Below are 20,904 nucleotides of genomic sequence, written 5' to 3' on the forward strand. Positions count from 1 at the left end.
ACTGGTGGGACGAGCCTCGGGTTTGCTGCTGTCACCGCCCCCCACCCCCGCCGTGGTGCCCCCTCCCTCCCTGACGCTGTCCTGCTCCCCCTCCTCACAGGCTCCCGCGGCAGAGCGGAACGGGGACCCACTGGTCTCTGCACATTCGCAACAGCTCCCCTGCTCTGTCTTCCGAGGAAATGCCGTTCACTCTTGATTTCGCCATTTAGTGCTTTTTTCAAATCTAAAAGCACTTTTTGCAGGCCCTGCTTTGGGATTTGAAATACTGATACAAAAAATACACAAGGCAGATTGAACAAATTATCTGCAAAACCACAGCGGGCTTCAGTCCGAGAGCCCTGCCCAGACATGACGCCGCGGCTCTCAGGGGCGGTCCTGGCCAGCTGCAGCTGCATTTCTGCCGCAGGGCGTGACCCTGGCACCAGGCGGCCGCTCGGGTGCGGAGAACCAGGTTAAGGGGTCACGTGGATCGAAGGTGATGGGAATGCAGCAAAGCAGACGTGGCCCCACCCACCGGGCACGAGAACGGGGCGGGGGGGGGGGAGCCTCCTCGGAGGAAGAGGAGAGAAAGGCAGCGCGTCCTCCCCACGTGGTTCTCAGGGGCGTGCGGCGTGGGTGTGGGGGGCTGGGAAGTGCTCCTGCATGTTCAGGCACCCAGAGCCCGGGCGGAGTCGGCTCCGCCGTGTTGTGCAGGAAGAGGGGACCCTTGGGGTCTGAACCAGAGCCCCCGAACCAGGCGCAGGAGCAGCGCACGAGAGCAGTGACAGTGGGGACAGCAGCCGTCACCAAGGACGGCAGGCCTGAGGCCCACGGGGACCTACACGTTCCGGTCACGGAGAAACCAGATGGGCTGACAGCACAGGCAGCCGGGGGCCTGGTGGCTGGGCCTCGGGGTCCCGTTTAGGGGATTTTGAGTCAGATATGACAGTGTCTGTGTTACGTGCCGACGGGGCCTGTGCGGCTGCTCCAAGGAGAATGGCCCAGGAGGGCCAGCCGTGACCTGGGGCCAGAGGGCCTGGCCCAAACTGCTCACACTCGCGGGTTCTCCAGACTTCTGGATGGTGCTGTGAGGGGAGAGGTGGGCCCTCTCCCAGAGAGACAGCCGTAGTGTGGACATTGTTTCTTAAAAGATCTAAAGTCTTCAGAAAAAAATCTGTACAGTAAATGAAGAATTACTTATTCGAGAGAACCTACTAAGACTGGTAAGAACCACGAAAGCGTGTGCGTTTGAGCCACGACCCACTCCTTGCCCGACCTGCCCCAGCTTTGACAAAATTTCTTCTCCTCTTGGGGGCACCCAAGAACTCAGGACTCCTCTCTGCCTGGCTCCCTGGGCAGAGGGTGGGGTGCAGATTGGGAGCCAGCATCCCTCGTCCTTGGGCTCTGGGCACCAGAGCTCCGTTCTAGAAGGAGCAGCGGAGCCCCCGTCCCCCCAGGGACCCATGCCAGAGCAGCAGCTGTGCCCAGACTCAGGGGACCGGGAAGACGGGCCCCTGACTTGTCCGGGTTCCAGCTCGGGGGCAGCGTGGTGGTTCTCAGCCAGGAGAGGCGCGCCAGGGAGACCAGGAGCCACCACCCCAGCCCAGCTCCCTGCTCACAGTCTGGGCGTCACACCCAGAGAAGAGGCCCTGGGTCCCCGACTCGAGTCTGGAGCTTCGGGGCCGAGAGCCGGCGGGGGAGGGCGGGTCACCAGGAGACACAGCCCCGTGGGCTGTACACCCAGGGTGGCGGTGGTGTCCGCATGACTTAGGGGAGGAGCGGGCATGGCCGCTGCGGGAGCAGGCGGCGCTTTCTGCTGCCCTTCCCCGCGACATGCGCACTTCAGCTTTGGGTGGAAGCCCCGCCCGGCCACCTTACGGTGAGGGCCCTCAGGACGCAGGGGTTTCCCAGAGTCGCTCCTCGGTGCACTTGGGTGTTTACGAGAACAGTTTAAACGTCAGCATTTTTCGTATCAGGAGGATTGTGTCTAATTGTGAAAAAAGTTGTACAGAGTGTAGAAATACATGTAGCATTTTTAGAGCAGGGTTTAGAAGCTATGCCTTTATTTCAAATCCTTTGCTTTGGACTCACGAGCAAGATTTCTGACCGCTTGATAAAACATCAAGAAAAACTCACATCGTTATTGAAAAGTTAGCTCTGGAGATCAAACGTGATCTTTTTTCCTTGGGGATATTTTTGGTCTCCGACGAATAGGGGGCGGAAAGGCTGCACTCATTTGAAGATTTTAATGGGTCCGCAGGCGAAACGTAACATAACCAAACCCCACTTCTTAACTTTCCCCACACAGACCTGCCGCAGAACGCACACAGGTCCCCTGGGTCTGGGCTGCAGGCGAGGGTGAGCTGGGAGGGCCTGGTAACGCCCTGTCCGGGGCTCCCATGCGGCAGCATCTCCCGCCCTCTGTCTGCCGCCCCCTGCGAGACACGGCTCCCCTCGAGTGACACGTGCACACGACTGATGGCAGCGGAAGTGTAGGTCTAGTACAAGGGAGAAGATAAAAAGGGACAGGGTGGGACGAGAGTGGGTTTACAGCTGTTCCCATGGGAAATAAGACAATAAGTACAAGAATGAATCCTGTGTTTTGTGTGCTCTGAACCGTGAACCTGCTTTTGCCCAGCTTGCATTTCCCCGGCCCCACGGGCACACGGGGACAAAATCTTGAAATGACACATTCTTGGCTGCCCCAGATTGTCACTAGACTAACGCCTCTACGTGCGTGTGCACACACACACACACACGGCATGTGTACACAGGTGAAGCATGAACACACAGGTGCACACTGCATGCAGACACACTGTGGGTCAGGCATGACACATACACAGTGCCCACACGTGCCCACCTAGCGTCACATGCATGTGCACGCCTGCACTGAGAATGATGATGCTCTGCAGCAAACAGGTCTTCTGACATAAAGGAACAGCCTCGCAATGTGTTTCTCTCATGAATTTTAGACATGTTACAACAGAAAACAAACTCTACCCTGAGGGAATCTAGAGAAATTCTACAAATAAAACCGTCTCGATCAACTGTTTAACCATTTTTGAAACATCAACATGAAGCTTCTACGTCATTGGAATCCTTCTCGTAAATGCTGTGAGAACAACGATGCTTTTCACGGATAAACCCTCTGGCAGCCTAGGTCGTACCAAGGTCAGTTGGTGAGGAGGTCAGGATGGGACGGAAAAGAGATCTGAGCACATGGGTTTCTCAGCACGAGCCACTCGCTCAGTCTGCAAACCTCCGCCCACAGCTGCTCCGCCGGCTGCAGCCTGGTGGGTGTCCCGGCCTCTCCTTCCTTCTGTGGACTGTGCTGCCATCCAGGGCGACCAGCAGCAGGTCTGGAGCTGATCGGGGGTTACCTGGTCCAGGGCTTGGGGCTGGCGTGTGAGCCGATGCACATTAATTGTCTAAAAACTTCGTAGTTCAGAGAAGGTGAACGGCGATCATCGCCACTTTGGGGCAGAAAACTGAGGCGTGAAGACAGTGAACGAGCTGCCGGCTGTTTGAGCCCTCGTGAGGAGCGGCCGGGGCCCCCCCAGCACACCAGTGTCTCCCCACGGCCCCCCACCCCCTCACACATGGGGACAGTGCGTCACCTGGGTACCGAGAGATGGCGATTCCACAAGATGCGCGTCCCCTGCCCTCGGATCACACACGCATGTCGCCCCGTGTGGACAGTTAGGGGCGAGGTTCTGCATGTCACAACTGCAGAAGGACGACGTTTCAGCGTGTGTGTTTCATGGACTTCTTCATGGACTTCGTTTTAGTTGTGATATCTCGAGTATGCAACTTAGAATCAGATTTTTTCTTTTTAAAATATATTTATAGGTTTCCACCTAGCTCTTGGCCACACGGACTTAATGAATGTAACTGTTCTGAATGGGCTTGAAATAGCCTTCGAGGCTCCACGACAAAGCAGTTACCTGAGTCTTCCCCGGGGCGGGGCAGGGTCTCGGAGAGCAGTCACCCGACCCCGTGGAATCCACCATCACCGAGAACCTGCCGCCCCCAGAGCAAGGCTTCGGCGTGGGGATGGGGGGGAGGTTTGGGCCAAGGAGAAACAGTTTCTTTTCAGAGTAACCTCACTGAGAGAATTCGGCAACGCAGTCAAGGCAAGTTTATTTTTGGAATAAGGGAATATTTACTTAATTTTACAGTGTTCTGAAGCAGCACAAAATTGGTTAGGCATTCCCTAAGTAGATATGAATATTCCTATAAACTCACATATTCAGAAATATTGGGCTTTTTTAAAGCAAGACATAACTGCCTGCTCATCTGGGCTTAGATAGACCATAATTGGTTAAGTAACCAATTATGATGAATTAATCCATTATGATGAATGCAGTAAGTAGGTTACTGAGTGCTTACCAGTGGGCACTGCTCCAAGCAAAGCATTCGGTTCCTCAACGCAATCTTAGCAGGTAGTCCCTACTACTCTCCTCCTACAGACAGGGAAACCGAGGCACGGAGAGGCCGAGTCACGTATTAGTTTAAGATGGAGCGGCCGTGGGTGGAAGTCAGGATTCGAATCCGCGCTTCATGGTGCTGCGTTCGCAATCGGAACTGCCGGTTGCACCCGCCGCACACCTGCGGGGAGGCGCCCACGCGGGGATGTGACACAGGCCGCGGGCTCGGAGACCGAGTGGGTGCACCATGCGCGTCCTCACAGGCGCACCTTCACAATCCAGGCCTCGGGTGGCCGTGGCTCTGCTCCTCCGAACGAGCTTCGCGACACACTGACCCCTGTCAGCCCCCGCTCGGTGCAGAGAACGGCTCCTGCGAGTGAGGACGCCGCCCCGCGGCCGGGGCTTTGCTGGCTGGGCCCTGGCCACCCGCCCCCGGGCGAGAACCTGAGGACGTGCATCCGAGCGTTTTCCTGGGGCAGTTTTTCTTTCCGGAGTGCAGAAGGGGGGCGCGCTTCACTCCGTTCTGGAGCGGCGGTGGGCAGGCTTCCGGGGTGCGGCCCGGGCGCCCCGAGGGTGACGGGTTTAGACTGTGGGGCCTGACGGCCTCTTTGGAGCGACCCGGGTCCGCCGCCGCAGAAGCCGCCGCGGACGGTGGGCAACCACGTGGCAGCGTCGCGGAGACGCGCATCTGAGAACGTCCGCAGCCGAACTGCATGCACCTTATGTCACAAAGTATTATCGCGCCCGTGATCATTTCTCAGTCGTTTAAAAGGGAAAATAGACACACAGAGAACAGAACCTTCTCAGCTCAAGGACGACACAGCGCGCACCGCAGGCCGGCGTGGGCCCCTGGGACGTGGCTCGCACCCCCAGTCTGGAGCAGGGGGTTGCCGCCCCCGCCGCACGCCCAGCTGAAGGTAACACAAACGGAGCCCCTTTGAAACCGACCGGAGAGCCGTCCCAGAGGGACTGCCGGGCAGCCCCACGCCCCAAACCTCTGGGGGGAAAGCAGGGCAATAACCTGGCACGGCCCGAAAGCAGCCTTGGGTCCCGAAGAACTTCGCACAGAATGAGAAAGCAGATCTCGTGACTGCAGGACTGATGGCTGTGGGCCCTGAGAAGGAAGGCGCCTACCAAGAAGGGCCACCTGGGCCCCCGTGAGCAAACAGAGCCCGCAGCGGTCTCTGCACGGGGCCCAGCGCACGCTGCACGCCAGGGAGCAGCCCTTGCACAGGGGCTCCTCCTGGAATCCTGTTTCAACCAATGGGACTGAAGCTTTCCCGTCCAATTGGAGCTAGGCAGCCATAACCTTATTAGCGTCTTCATTGACCAATCATAGCTGATCTATTCTGACCAATCAGGGCAGTGCCTTTTGAACCAATCAAACTGTGAGGATTTAGAGTCCTCATTTGCATAAGGGCAGACCAATCAGGAACCAGGGGTGGGGACCTCAGTCCCTATAAGCCAGCTCCCCCCGGACTCTGGGAGCGTACTCTCCCGCCCTACTGGATGTTGGAGGCTTTGTGTCCCTGATTGCGCAGAAACGCAGATCCTTTCTGAGCGGAGTGGCGCAGACCAGCCCCGGCGGAGCAGAGTGCGGCGGGGCAGGGCCATGCAGCACAAGGCACGCTGATGAGGGGCGGAGCCGAGCCGAGCCGCCCAGTTGGGGCAGGGCCTGGCCCCAGGGCTGCCTCACAAGTGAACGGGTTGGCACCTAACAGCTGCTGTCTGCACTGCACCCCAAGTTGGGGGTTCCTATTGGTGCTGAATTGGTCTCTTCAACCAGTGGTTGACAGAGTACCAGACTGAAAACGACAGCCAAAGACGACTATTGGACGTGGAATTCGTGCCCCTTTGTTAGCTCACCGGTACTGGTGTAACTGTTCCCTTCCCCTTCCTCGTGGACACGCTCTGCCCTGTGTCTCCTAGTTAGAGTACTACTCAGGCTTCTGCCTGAATCAGGGCTCCCCGAATAGGCCTTCTCCTTGGGGCTCAAGTAAATGCTTGTTGCCTCTTACTTTGGCTTCTTCTTTTCAGGTTCCCACACATTATTGACACTCGTTAGAAATGTAAGCTCTTAGGCTCTGACAACGTGCTGAGTCAGGCTCCAGCCGCGTCTCTGTCAGCTGGGGGGAGGGAATGCGCTAAGTCCCGGGTCCCCTGGGACCGCTGGTCTGGATCCCTGGCGCTCTGACCCCCTTCGCCCACCCAGCCGGTCATCCAGCCACAAGGCTTCCGGGAGGCTGGGCTGATCTTAATGCACGTGCTGGGGATGCAGTGGAAGAAGTGCCAGGTTCTCCACAGATGCAAGAAGAACCCTTCCATAAAGGTGGGGGAGGGGGGCCTTCTGACAGTGGTCTACTTTTTAAAATACGTTTGGTGTACAGCATGGCCCAGTACCCACAGGCCTGGAACAAAATAACACGACGTGCGCCTTTCCCGCACGAGATGCCCTCGCCAATGTTTCCTCCCCTATTTCTGCTGGGTTCGACCCGATTGGTTTTGCCGCCCACCGGGACATGGCAACTCCTGGCTGCACAGGCACCGCGCGCACTCACCTGGGCGAACTCCTTGTTGAGCGTCATCTGCTCCACCAGCGAGGACTCGTTGTGGAAGAGGTGGGGCTGCATGTGGCTCCACATGTGCGGGAACCACCAGAACTCGTCCACCGACCGCAGCAGGAGGTCGTCGCCCTCGTCCTCCTCCGCCGTCCCTGGAAAACAGGAGGTGACGGCGGCTTCAGTGACAACTCCCTATGAGGGTAAAGGCTACCTGCATCTGTGGGATTTCTGTCCTTCTGACCACTGGCCCATCACTCCAGCTTCGTGGTGTTCTAATGAAAAGAATGACCCTCATTTAAGTTACACAGAGGTCATGGGGTCGTGCTGGGAGGGAGGAGCTGGGGGCAGGGAGTGGCCGGTTCAGGGCTCTGGGAGAGCAGATGGGACGCTGCCACTGGGTGCATCTGCTGCCGGGGCGTGGGGGCGAACAGCGAACTTTGTGTTAGAGTGTTTTTGCCTTAAACTCATCAAGCAATAACTCGCTCCCTTACTGCATGCTGTGAGTCTAAAATTGAGCTTCAAATGTAGCGGATGGGGTTGTTCATGTTTCTGATTACAAAGGTAACGTTCGCTATTGAAGAGATGTGCAGAGCGCAGACTGGCGATGCGGAAAGCTCAAAAACAAAAACAGACTGACTCGCAGGACAAACCAGTGGAAACATTTTGGTATCTTTAAAATCTTTTTCTACTCATTTTTTAAAAGTTAATCTCACCCTGTATAAACACTTGCATGTCTTTACATTTTTAACTTAACAGTATGAACATACACATTTCCCATTTTGATAAAAATAGTTCATAAGATGTAAACAATGAATCTCTTAACACATTAGAAACACGATTTGAGAATTTAAAACTAATATTAACGCCTCACTCTCCGTTAGGAAAATGTGTTAACAGTGCCCAATGCATAGAAAAAAACTAGCTGTCACAGCAAAGTGAAGACAATAAGAATGCTAAGAGAATTCACTAAGTGCAGCTATTCAAGAATATTTTGACTATGAAATTATTGCAGTGTTTGTACAATTGTACATCCAGTTCAATTCCAAAATGTTCTGAATCAATAACATGAGCATTGATCCGTGTTTAGTCTCTGGATACTTAACCAAGTGAGTGAAGCAAAATGAATACTGGCTTATAGCTCAAGGTATATTTATTGGGCTTATTTATTCATTTATTTTTTTTCAGGGGGCTGCTTGATTTTATATTCTTTACTTAAATTAAGCAAATAAATACGAAGGGTATTTTTAGAGGATCTTCTCCCTCTGTGCAGCGTTCACGGCTCATGCACCCTCAAATGCCGTGACCGGGGGAGTGAGTCTCTGGTGCCGACCCACGCCAGGGTCCAAGCGCCTCCCTCTGCCACCCGCCCAGCTCTGCGATCTCGGACAGGTGACCTCTGCGAGTCTGGGTTTCCCAGCCTGGAAATGGGGACGTAAACGCCTCTGTCACAGCGTCCTTGGGAAGAAGAGTCAGTGAGGCCGATTTACGGAAGCGCCGTGTACTGTGACTTGCAGGGAGCAGGCACTCGTAAATGCTGGGGTCTCTTCTTTCTTAAGGACGTCTGGTGGTTTACGCCTGCACTGTCCTGCATGTCTGTATTTTAAACACTCTTCAGGGTGTCCCCCGCCCGGATTCCTGGCTTCTGACCATCAGGGGTCCGACCCCTGCGCTCTCACTGCAGGGCCGCTGCTCCTGGAGCAGGGGGTGGGGAGCAGCGGTGCGGTTCAGTCATTGCTCTGGGCGCGCCAGCTCCCGTGTGCGCTGCACCAGGGTGCGTGCTGTTCCCTGATGCGGCTCCTGGTCCCAGGAGGGGTGAGGCCCCAGGCTCGGAGGCTGGGCGCCCTGACCAGCAGACCGGGGCTGCTGCTGCTGCACAGAGAGGGAAGAGGCTCGGGCGGTGGTGCAGGCCTACGGGCAAGATGGGCGCAGAATTCTCAGCTCGGGTTAACTCTCTCTGACACCTCAGTGCTGCAGACGGCCAATCCATTGACTTTTGATCATCTGTTGAGAATGCCAGCTACTGACATCCGAATGAAGAGATGGTTATTGTGCCCCCAGGGGGACACTGGCACAGACTGTGTTTGGTATAGACCGCGTATTTCTCACAGCCACAGTGTAGCCGCACGGGGCGTCCCGCCCTCCCCCCGCCTGGTGGCTGCTGGGTGCGGGAGGGGCCCCAGACCCCACAGAGAGGATCACCTCTCTGTAACCTGCTGAGGTCAGCAGATGCCGCGCCCCACAGCATCCTAGGACTTTTATCCTGGGCATGGTGTGCATCCGTCACCGCTGCCCACGGGGCCCCGAGATGTGGCCAGAACCTCCCCCTTCAGCGGGCGGGCTGACTGCTGGGCAGCGTCCCCTTGCCCCATCAGGGTCACACAGCTCACGGCCTCGGGGACAGCTCCTGACACCCGAGACAGCCGGGTGGCAGGTCAGGGGCCGGAGGCCACTGCGGCGCTTGACGGGCAAAGCAGATTTTCGAATGTTATCAAATCCAACTAAACAAAGATGTAGATTTTCATTCATGGAAAGGGTATTTTTCTGCACATAATCTGCATGTAAGTTACAGGCGAGCGTACAAGCCGAGGCTCGTCCGGGCCCGTCTCCAGCTTGGGCCACGGGCCTGGCCACGTCCGTGGCCCCACGGAGCTGCCCCTTCTGACCTGACTGACCCAGGTTCAAGTTCACGTCGTTATTAATGAGAAATGTACTGCTTTTCTACTATGAAGGTTTTTTTATATTTAAAAGCTTTTGTACTCATGTAAAGGTCTTTTACTTTTCTGATTCCCTGAAAATATAAAGTGTTTCAATTCAGAAGTAAAATATTGAAGAATTCATTCCTTTGTTACCACTTTGGAAGGAGCTGTGTTATCATGGTACATTTCTGCAAGTTCTTTAAGTCTGCTGAAGCGTGAGTAATTGTGGCAAGATCTGGGCTCCAGGTTAATTCCCGACAGGCACCATTGTAACATCAAAATGAGACACATAAAATTTCAGTCTGTGCGTTGTGGCACGGGTGCTCGCGCCCACCTTACCCTTGCTCATTATGCACGACTGCTGTAATTACTAAATGATAAGCTAGGTTCCACCCAGCTGGATCCAGGAGAAACTAATTTTAAATACTGCACTAAATAAAAAGAACTGTATTGTGATAAAAGTTGATTAAAAGCTAGCTATATTTCCAAAATTAGAACATAGAGACATGTGAATTGTTCTGTTTGCTTTCTTGATAATAGTTGACTGACAGACAAAAACATTTTAAAAGCAGCAGCGACAGACACTTCCCTAGCACCTGCAGCGCGCTCCACGCTGCTCCAGAGGGAGAGCCGGGGTCGCTGGGCTCCTGTGGGGACGCAGGCGCAGGAAGGAGGCCCAGAGAGGCTGCGTTTCCGCCCACGCATCACGGGAGACCCCGGGGCCTGCTCTGAGCAGAAGCCGTCAGCTTCCCGCACCGAGTCTTAGAGCCAAGACCCCCCAGGGGTGTCCAGCCCGGGCCCACGGGCCACACGCGCCTCAGGGTGGCTATTCGGTGCGGCCCCACACAACATCGTAAATGCACTTAAGACGTTAAGAGAGTTTTTTGCAATTACGTGTCACGGTGTATTTAATGTGTGGCCCAGAGATGCCAAAAGGCTGGACACCCCCGCCACAGAAAAGCGAAAACAAATGGAGAAGGAACGTAACTCTGATTTTTTACTTCCACATTTGAAAGTTAGTAGCTCTCTTTCTATAAAGGGTCTCTTTCTGTAGAACGAACTCTAATGGAAAAGGCCACTATTCACCCAATTTGCAAGTATTATTCTCGAAGTAACTGATGGAGTCTCGGGGAGTGTACGGTTGACGGGAAGAGCAGCCAGGACCCCCGCGGAAGTCACGCCCAGGAGCAGCAGCGCCTGCAGCCCCTCCTCCGGGGGCAGAGCTGCTGCCGCGCGGTTCTGGTCGAGGTTTAAACACTTCCAGACCAGGACGCGTGGCTCCGAGCTTCACGCTCGCATTGTTTCGTTTCTTCTTAATCAGCGGCATGTCCTTCCTCCTTCAGTTCGGTGCCACGAGGGACTGGCTTCGGGCGGGCGCAGCGTGGTGCCGGTTTGGGGTGAGCACTCTCAGCACGGGAAGGACGTGGGGGGGCTGAACGGAGAGGACTCGTGGGAAGCCCAGAGGGGAGCCGCGTGAGGGAAGTGGCATCCATCCTCGTTACCCGGTGCGTGGGATGAGGTGTCTTCCAGGTGGAGAGGCTCAGCACTCAGCGGCGCCTGGGGGACAGCAGAGGCAGTCCTGCCAGGAGGCCGCCTCCTCGGGGTTACTGGTGCGGCCCAGTTAGGGCTCCTCCCAGGACAGAGGCTGGGGGGTGGGGCGGGGTGCGTGTCCTCCGCCCTGCGCAGCACCCATGGCTCCCTGCGCTCCAGGGAACCGACGTGAACTCGGTGCCCTGGAACCCGGCACCCTGGAAACACAGGGACACTGTGGATGCATTTCATGAACTAGCCAACCAATCAAGGTTTCCTGCTCACGGGAGGACACCAGACTGCTAGGACTTACGAATTCACACCCATCCTGACTCTCCAGTGTCACTCGTCACCCCAGCACGACAGATCAGAGTGTTTCTCCCAGCGTTTTGTTAGGTTAACACCGGCGTGAAGAGCTGATGAGTCCGTTTAGGAGACACAGTGAAAACACAGTGCTGGGCGTCTTCCTCGAACAACTGTCCCTGTGGGATCGGCTCGCGAGCTGCGGGTTTCCCAGCCGCCGTGAGCGTGTGCACGTCCGGGGCTGTGGAGGGGAGGAGCGGTGACCTCCGGCACGCTGACCCTGGGGCCGCCTGGCAGGCTCCGCGCCCTGAGGGTGGGCAGCAGAGGAAAACCTCGGCATCTGCCCCGACACATTCCAGCCCGGGAACGGCTCTCCTTGCACCACCCAGCTGTTTGGACAACAGAGTGTTATCCCTGGGTGCGGAGGGTCCCGCATTTTCGTCTCGAGTGAGCGGGTGTGGCCTGTGCAGTCAGGTGCCTTCTGACCTCACGGCTGAGGGCCTTTGCGGGAGGTTGGGGGGCAACCCAGTCCCTTTCCCCAGCGCCAAGCTGGGGTGGCTCTGCTCGGGCAGATGCGGTGACCCCAAGCCAAAGGGCAAAATGCCCATTTAAAATAAGCAATCATGTGATGTATCACCTGGTCGAAGTACTAATTTTCCTCCCATTACTTTAAACAGATTTACGCGCTTCGAAGCAGAAGGGAAAAAGCATTATGGAAAGGCCGGCGAGACGCCACTGCTCCAACGATCTAATAAATCAGACCAAGCCTCTTGGGAGAACACTGTACAGCCTCTTGGGGTGAACGAGCTGCATTTAGGGTAATTAAAGGCGCCTTTGCACGAGACATCTGTAATTCGTCCGCAGACAGCCGGTAGTCGGAGATAGCACCGCGGACGCGCTGCCGGAGATGCCGCGGGCAGAGCCCCGAGTGAGGCATCACCACGCCTGAGGCGGAGAGCGCGGGCCGCGCCCTGGAGCCGTGCCCTGGAGCCGCGCCCTCACGGCCGCTGGTGCAGTTCTCACGTTTTCTGTCGGGAGGGACTCCCTTTCACGCAGGGCTTCCTCGCGCTCTCGCTAGCCCTGCTACGGCCGGTGCTCAGAAACTTAGAGCTGGTCTCCAGAGGGGAGGACGGGCGAGGGAGAGAAATGTGGGGACCTAGGGTCGTGCGTCGTGCGTGGGCGCCAGTCATGTTCGGAGGCTCTGGAGCAGCAGCCCAGACCGGGAGGGAAGGTTCGCTGCAGCGGGGCGGGGCCGGGAGGAGGCGGGGCCTAACTGTGCGGGGGGGGGGGGGGGGGCGGAGTGGGGGGGAGGGGCGGAGTGAGGGCCACAGCGCAGGGCCAGCGTCCTGGAAGGGCAGGTGCGCCGGGGGGAGGAACTTCCCCATCTGTTACATTCTGCTGAGGCTACAACGTTGCTCTCCCGTTAATGAGTGTTTTCCCAGGGAACGTGATGTTAACAAAACTGCCTGTTAGCTCGTCTAGCTGACAATTTACAAACAGTGTCCTTTCTAATCGTTCTTACGATGTCATCATCGCCACCGTCACTGCTCTTCCTCCCGAGACCCGAGATGCACGGCCCCTCCTGGCTCGACGGTCACGGTACCCTCCACGACCGGAACAGCCCGTCCTCTGCCCGTGGACCTGGCCGCTCACCGAGCGAGCCCCCCCCGTGTGCCCCGCAGTCGCTCGGGGCGCCCACTGCCGACCCCCTCAGAACTCGCTCTCCTGGTTACGCGGCGCAGCCTGAGGACACCAACCCCTCCTTACCTGTGTGGTAAAACTTCCCTGAAAATCCAAGGTTGAAGGTAAAGTTTGCAACCTGAGTGCGCAGTAAATTTTGAGTCTCTAGTAATGCCTGAAATAAACAAGAAATTAACATGATTTTAGAAAAATAAGTAGGAAGCTTTGGAGCGCCTCTTTTTCACACGGGTATGCACGAGTGAGACAAAACACGAACCCTGCTGCCTGGGGCGGGGGGTCTGACGGGCACACGCCGCTCCCCTCTCACGCATCACAGGCACCACCCTCACCGCGGGCACGGGCGTTCGCCCGGTCCGGGGCGCTCAGGTCCTGCGCACGTGCTAAGAGGCTGGGAGGCCACTCTCTGACACAGAGCACTCAAACCACTTTTACTTCTGCGTGAGGTTTCTGGGGCTGCAGGTGAGTATATTCATTTTCCTGGGGAAATCGTCAGAATTGCTACATATAGACACGTCCTGTATTTGTCGGAACAGAAGGATCACATCTGTTGGAGTGGCCATGTGGTACCGTACTCAGCCGTGGTGGCTCTGCTGTCACTCTTAAGGCTCAGTTACTGAGTGTGAAGCGTGGGGTCTGCAAACCGAAGGGCGATGGGCACTAGACGAGATGCTGATGGCAAATCTTGAGATGTGAGGGGAGAGGACCGGTAGGAAATAGAGGGCTGACTTCAGGAAGAAAAGTCTTGTAAGTGTGCCAGACGTTTCCCTAGCTTCTAGGCCTGTGATTGATCCGCGTTGGCCCCTTGACCGCGGACAGGCTGCGGGTGCCCTGTCGGGGTCGGCCCCGCCCGTCCTCCCTGTGTCCACGCCTGCGGCCTGGCTCGGAGACGCTGCTCACACCCGGGGCTTCTCCTCTCGCTTACTGACTCAGATGGGTTTCTACTTCTTGGGCCTTTTAGAGGGGACTGGCTTTGCCCTGGCAGACAGGAGACCCCCACTTCCACCCAGGGGCGTGGGTAAGATGGATCTCCGGTGGCCGCTCACCCTGGGGCCGGGTGAGCGAGGGGCCAGGGGCGCAGCCACTTCTGCTGAGCAGGCCGTGGTGGCCGAGCGCTCGCTTCGCCACTTGTGACCTAACTGCTTACGTCCCCAGAGTCAAGAGGGCTCTCCTGCAGATCGGTTTAATTGAAGGGAAAAAAATAAAAGAAAAAATAACAAGCAACTAACAGGCGGATGAGCCACATAGCAATTGTCCCAGATCCCAGTTTTCCTGGGTATGATTCTGGCCAATCTTGTTGAAATATTATCGATTCAGTAGAAACGGAAAAAAATTGCTTTGACTCAGTTACATGAAATACATCTTTCTCAAAAAGAACAAACTCAATATTAAAAGTGGGCGGCGTTAAAAACAAGCCGGGTGGGCTCGCTGAGCTGGCCGGTGGGAAGCACTGTGGGACGGGGCCGTGGAGTAAGACCTAGAACCTTCCTTCCCGGCGAGCTCCCTTCTCTGGCTTCTCACTTTACGGAGGCCCCGAGCCCCTACATCTCGAAACAGTTTTTTTAAAATGTTCCCCCTTCACCCTCTCCTCCTCCCCTCCCACCCCAGCCACTCAGCAGTCTGCCTCGGGGTTCTGGGAGTCCCCCCTCCATCCACACCTGGGCCGGCTGGGCCAGGCCCGTGCTGGGGTAAGGAGACTGACCCGTGAGCCGCCCGCTGCCCGGCACCAGGCTGCTTCCTCAGGGCGGACCACCCGCTTCCCCCGCGGACCTGTGTCCCCCGTGGCAGGCCTCCTGGACTCCTCCCCCCGCTCCTAAATCACTGCCCTCTGCCCACTGTGCTCACACTCCCCCAGCTCCCCACGCCCTCCACCCCCCAGTCAGGCTCACGTCCCCAGCTGCACCCGCGCTGCACCCTGGGCTCCCTGGGTTAGGGACTCTTGTGGGTCACCTTGCTCCCCGCACCCTCTGCTGCCCTGTGAGGTGGGGTCGCGCATCACCTGGCTCTCAGGGTGCCTGTTCCACTGTGGCAGGGCCTGGCACACAGTGGGGGCTCAGGGCGTGGCACACAGTGGGGGCTCAGTGAGCACTGTTAACGAGCACTCAGCAGGGCATTTTCTCCCACAACTGGGTGCCCTGGGCTCCGCATTTCCAGCTCAGACCTCGAGTCCCTGTTTCCCCGGATCACCCTGCCCCGGAGCGGCCCCAGCTCGGGCGTTCCCCGGCCTCTCCACCGGTTCTCCATGCTCCAAAAGCCCCAGCCGCCCCCAATCCCGCCCCCAACCCCCTCGCCACCCAGACCCAGCCTTCAAAGACCTGTCCACCCACCACCTGTGCAGGAAGCCTTCCACCGCGCCCTCCTCGAGGCGCTCCCCCTCCTGCTCTCCCGGGGGAACTCCCTCAGCCACCTTTCTCGGACGCGCACCGTTGTCCACTCCCCTGGCCGCTCCTCCTCTTCTCCTCCCGCTGGCCCACGAGCACCTGCAGGTGGTCCGGCCTCGCTGCTCCCATGTTGCTAAACGTGTTTTCATACGTGTGGAAATCGCTCAAAACGTGGTGGAAACCCCCATCGGTGCACGGCAACAGTAAACCGAATCAGGTCCCCCTGCTTGGTCACTAACGCGTCCCTGATGGTAAGTGCTCACCAGGGTTCATGGACCAGAGGACCCCGGGGGCCACGGACCGGGCGCTGCATCCCCCCCAGCACAGGGACCCCAGGGCATCCTGTGACCTTGGGTCCCAGGTCCTGGGTGACACATCCCCCTGGGCGGGCGGGACTTTCTCCCTTCGAGCTAACGAGCCCCCTGAGGAAGCTGCCGCCTCCCCCACCCCCAACCCCCTGCTGTGATCGCAGCCTGCGGACAGGGCTCCCGACTCAGGTGGGAGTGAGAGCGGCCGTCTCTGTAAACAGAAACCAAACGACAGACATAAAAGAAACCCTGGGAGGAGCCAAGCCTCCCCACACTGCGAGTGGGTGTGGGCGTTCTTCGGTTTTCAGGACTCAAGGACGGCAAGTTCCCGTGTCCTCCCACGATGAAGAGAGAGGCACACGTGTGTTCATGAACACGCACAGGACAACCGGAGCTGTCCCATGACCCTCCCCCCTGACCCCTCCATCAGGCTGAGCTCACACTCGGGGAGGGGGAGGGGGAGGCTCAGGGGGGCTCTGGAGTGGACATGTGCCCGGCGAACAAACGTGCTCCACGATGCCCCTGGCGAATCAACGGCCTCATCAGTTACTTGCAAATTGGTAGTGGTGCAGAAATAATCGTATTACATGCTGTTATTGTGAGTAATGCACAGAAGCTGCCCTGCAGTGGGGCAGGGGCTGAGGCCTGTGACGGCCTCTGAGACAGTGGCAGTTCGGTTGAGGCTGGAGAGGGAGGGGCTGGCTCTGCCTACCACGGGACTTGGGGGCCGGGGGCCCAGGCGGGTGTCGGGAAGGACCGTGGCACCTCCCAACATACCACCTCCCTGCATCGGTTCAGCCGAGATGGTGCACCTTGAGAATTCTCACAGCAGGCACCACCTCAGTGTCCAGCCGGGGCCTGCCCTCTTTCCCCTTCAGGGGTGTCCAGCCCTCAGCCTGAAGGCTGATTGGATCATTATCAACTTCAGCTGGTGTCCCAGACTGTCAGCCTCGTCCAGCGCGAAATCTCCAGCACAAAACCTCGCCAACCACTTCCGACACGTTCCACCAGTCACAGCACCTTCTCCATACACGGCACAGATCTTTTTTTGCATTCCAGTTGTGTTTTTACCTTTCTTGAAATAATAAAGCATAATATGCTGAAAATGTGGCCTATTTTCTTCCATCTTCAATGGTAAAATGGCTACACAAAAATTCACCAATTTTGGTAAGTTTTTTTTAAATGCACACTGAGATGACAGCTGTCGTAATACAATCTCACAAAACTGTTTCGAATGACATTAAAGGCAAACTAAGGTGCACGAGAGCCATCGCACAGAAACAAACAGACCAACCCTTTGCCAACCCACTAAACCTCCTAGTTATTATTTTACTAATGACGGATGATTTGACATTATAAAAACCTTATGAAGTGTTGGAACGTGTTAAAACAAGTCCTCCCCGGCTCTGTACCTGCATACATGAGGTGGTAGCACTTCCCCGGAAGCTCAAGGGTGACCTTTCACAGACCACAGGGAGTCTCGTTTCATCGCCTGACTCTGAGCTTGGACACGCGCACGCCGCTCACCTTGGGCCAGGAAGGAGGTAAAACTCCCTTAAAAACTGTCTCACCTGCCGCAGTATTCTGTGTGCATCTCTGGTATCAGTTCCAGAGACTGGGGGTCGCCTGCATTCTTCCTGATCGCTGCATCTGTTAAGCAAGACAGACGTTCTTCTCCACGTCCTTGTTAATTACTGACATGTCCCATGTTCACATGATAAATACACTTTTGGGGGCAGTTTCTGTGGGGACGTTTCATGGCCAGTAGGAAGCAATTTGCTTTCCGGTGTTAACAGCAGGAAGACTCCGCGCTCCGGACGCGGCCGACAGGCGGCAGGGAACACGGGACCGCGCTCACACCCGGGCGCGGGCGGCGCCCCACCAGGGGTGTGCGCGCCCGCGTCCGCGTTGCTGGCTGCTAATGAGACCGCAGCTCCTACTGCTCTGAGGCCGACACTGCCTTCACTTTAATGAGTTCATTACTTGCTGTCTTCTGAAAGGGAGACAACAAATTTTCTTTTAATTAAAGGTCAGAACACCCCGGCGGAGGGCAGGGAAGGGGTTCTCCGCGGCGGAGGGGCCGGGAGATGGGGCCGCCTGCCCGGGCAGCCGAGCAGGGTCGGGGGACAGGTGCGCGGTCTCGGGAGCGCAGGCAGCCGTCAGTCTCGGGGACGCAGGGCCCCTCCGTTGAAGACAAGGGAGACCACCACAGCAGGGGCGCGCGTGTGCGGAAGGCCGCGTGAAAGGGATCGGCCCGAGCAGTTACAGCGGCTCTCGCCCATCACAGCGCGCGGACGCGGATGCGCAGGGGCGATGCGGGGTGCGGCGCGGGGCGGGCCTTGGAGGGCGCAGGAGCCCGGGCGCTGGGACGCACAGGCCGCAGGACAGCCGGGCAAGGCGCCTCTCAAATGCTTTGTGGCAGGGTGTGAGGCGGGGGCAGAACCGCGGTGGGGGCGCTGGTGTGGATAACACGAAGGGTGAGTGGGCGGAGCAGGAGACAGAAGAACGTGCGCGCGCAGGGGGAGCCGGCCGGCTGCCCGCTGGGCCGGTCCGCAGGTCCGGTGCTGTTTGCACCGCCGGGCGGGGCGCTAATTAATACACGGTCTGCTCGGACTGCATGGTGCGAGCAACGCGCTGCTCTCACGCATTTTCACGCAAATGAAACGAGGAGATTTAAGCGTTAACAACGAAATGGGTCATCTGCCCCCCAAAACAGGGCGGTTAGGTTAAGGCCGGAAACGTTTCGTTTTGCTCTGATGACGCCTGCGTCCCACACGGGGACCACTGTGGTCCTGCGCGCTGCTGTCTGATGGAGACCCTCCTCTGTTCCACACGCCAACAGTCAACCTGTGACAACTGCATTAAGAAATAATCCGATGAAGTGGTTGTTCACGAAACAACTGCGACCCGATCTCTTGTTCTCGGAAGGAAACTTGGTAAGAGATTCGGTATGATTTGCATCTTGAATGCAACAGGAGCTATAGCTGCCATTTCACGTAATTATTTATCGTGAATAGCTTTTCGCTGGCTAACAGTGGTTTCCTTGTTTTCGTGTGGAGAAACAGGGAGAGCGCTTGGCTTGTGGACGCGGTGCCGATGGCCCATGCCCGCGCTCCTTCACGACTTCCGGCGAATCAACAGGGTGCTCGGACGGGCCCGCCCATGGGTGTCCTGCGGCCTTGCCCTGGAGCCCGCCGCCGGGCCCGCCGCCGGCCTTTGTCTCGGGGCCTCTTGCCGGCAGAGAACGGGCTCCCATGTGCCTCGGAGCAGGCGTGGCGGGGCCCTCTCGGCGAGTCTCTCAGCCGGAGGCCCCGCGAGGAGGCTCAGCTGTGTCCCTGTCCCTCGCCGCGGGCCCAAACCTGGCATCGAGGCGAGACCGCATCTCGCTGACCGTCTGTCACGGCCACGGAAGACGCGGAGAACGCCCTGCCGGGGGCCACGTCGGCGTGGGCTGTGCTTCCCGTGGCGTCGCCACACCCAGCACAGTCTCTGGTTTGTCCTCGGAGCGCGGGCCCGAGCGTCAGGGGGTGGGTGAGGGGTGCTCACGGTGAGGTCCTCCCTCACAGGGGGGCAGGGGCGGGGGGCCGGGGGGCCGGGGCAGGGCAGCGATGAACAGACCTGTACCTTCCGACCCGCCTGTTTCCAGTCGCGGCAGCAACGTGGCCGGCTCTCTGGGCGTGTTTAAAACCCGCGAGTCAGTGTGCACCTGTGGTTTTGTTGCCCACAGGACGGACGCCCGCCATTCTGTGTTGTGTGTGACCCAGCAACACGGGTGATAACGTTGTTTCGGAATATTAAAACGTGTGCTTTTCCGAGGCTGTATTTTATCAACCCAGTTCACTGGCGAACAGCACGGACGCCACCTCATCTGGCTTCAAGTGGGAGTTGATTTGGCTGTCACCCTAAGCCGAAGGAACGACAAAATCAGGGCAAAGCTAATTGGAGTAAATTACAGACGGCGCGGGAAAATCGAGGACCTCCATTTTAACATTTTGCCTGATTCCCGAGGAATTTAACCTCTCACTCTCACACACTGCCTCCTGAGGGTGGCCGCTGCTGAGCAGTCCGCTCAGAAACCAGACCCCCGCAGCAATCAGCCCGCGACGATGCATCACAGGGACACCAAGGACCCCGGGGTGTGCTCGCTCCTCTCCAAGGGCGCGGCGGCGGCGGCGGGGACTGTGGTGAACCCGGGCTCCAAGGGGCTGCCAGTCATTTGAGGAAGACGGGAAAGTGAAGGGAAACAAGCCCGGGGCTGCCCCAGGCGGAGACCTAACGCTCTGTCCCCACTGTCTCGGTCTCGGCAGGACACTCATTTCCATGCAACAACTCCTTCTCCTTTTCCAGTTTTCTGCACCTGACTTTTTACACGCTCCCGTCTTCGAGGAGCCGCATCTTCCCGGGGCCTTCCCTGCCCCCCTCCCCCCCCCCCAGGCCGTCGGAGTCTCCGGTGTCCTGCCCGGAGCGCTCACTGACCTCCGGTCCACCACTGTCTCCCTGGTCCTGGCGGCAGCGGGACCACACTCCTGAGTGGGGGTGAGGTCTGGGTGGGTCTCCAACGTGGCCCGTCTCCTCCGAGGGACCCGCAGGCTCTCTGGCTCTCTCGGGGGTCTCATGGCTCAGCAGAGCAGCCCCCTGACAGAGCTGATGGCCGGTCCAAGCGCTGCCGTGTGGGGAGCCCGGCCGTCCACTCCCACCTCGACTTTCAGGGCCGCCGGGCCTCGCTCCCAGTCTGGGCAGTCTGGCCGGGTCTGACCTCGGAGGAGCGAGCGCTCCGTGCTCCCGGGAACTTCACCGACGCTGTGTTTAGGGCCCGGTGCCCGTGAGCGAGCCTTTAGCCCGTCCTCTTCTCCTGGGCGCTTTTACAAACACCTGTTGACTCGCTGCCCGGCTTCCGACCCTGGTTCCCAGTGCTCCGGCCCCTCTGCGGAGTGGCGGCTTCCCGCCCGCCGGGGGCGCTGGCCCAGGGCGCGCACCGCGAGGCGCCCCCAGGCGGCTGGGCCAGCGGGTGGGAGCGGGGC

At 58.0% G+C, this 20,904-nt stretch overlaps 1 protein-coding gene across 1 annotated transcript in view; it reads right to left on the reverse strand.

The window, feature by feature from the left end:
* The window catches only part of LOC114502535 (bifunctional heparan sulfate N-deacetylase/N-sulfotransferase 4), a 77,786-nt gene that overhangs the window by 39,258 nt on the left and 17,624 nt on the right, over positions 1–20,904 (reverse strand). The window contains exons 2-3 of the mRNA XM_028519523.2: positions 13,264–13,351; positions 6,965–7,119 (exon numbers count right to left, since the gene is read on the reverse strand). Coding sequence (XP_028375324.1) covers positions 6,965–7,119; positions 13,264–13,351 — 243 coding nt within the window. The remainder of the gene's footprint in view (positions 1–6,964; positions 7,120–13,263; positions 13,352–20,904) is intronic.

This window comes from Phyllostomus discolor, chromosome 8, assembly GCF_004126475.2.
Source record: "Phyllostomus discolor isolate MPI-MPIP mPhyDis1 chromosome 8, mPhyDis1.pri.v3, whole genome shotgun sequence".
Classification (NCBI taxonomy): Eukaryota; Metazoa; Chordata; class Mammalia; order Chiroptera; family Phyllostomidae; genus Phyllostomus; species Phyllostomus discolor.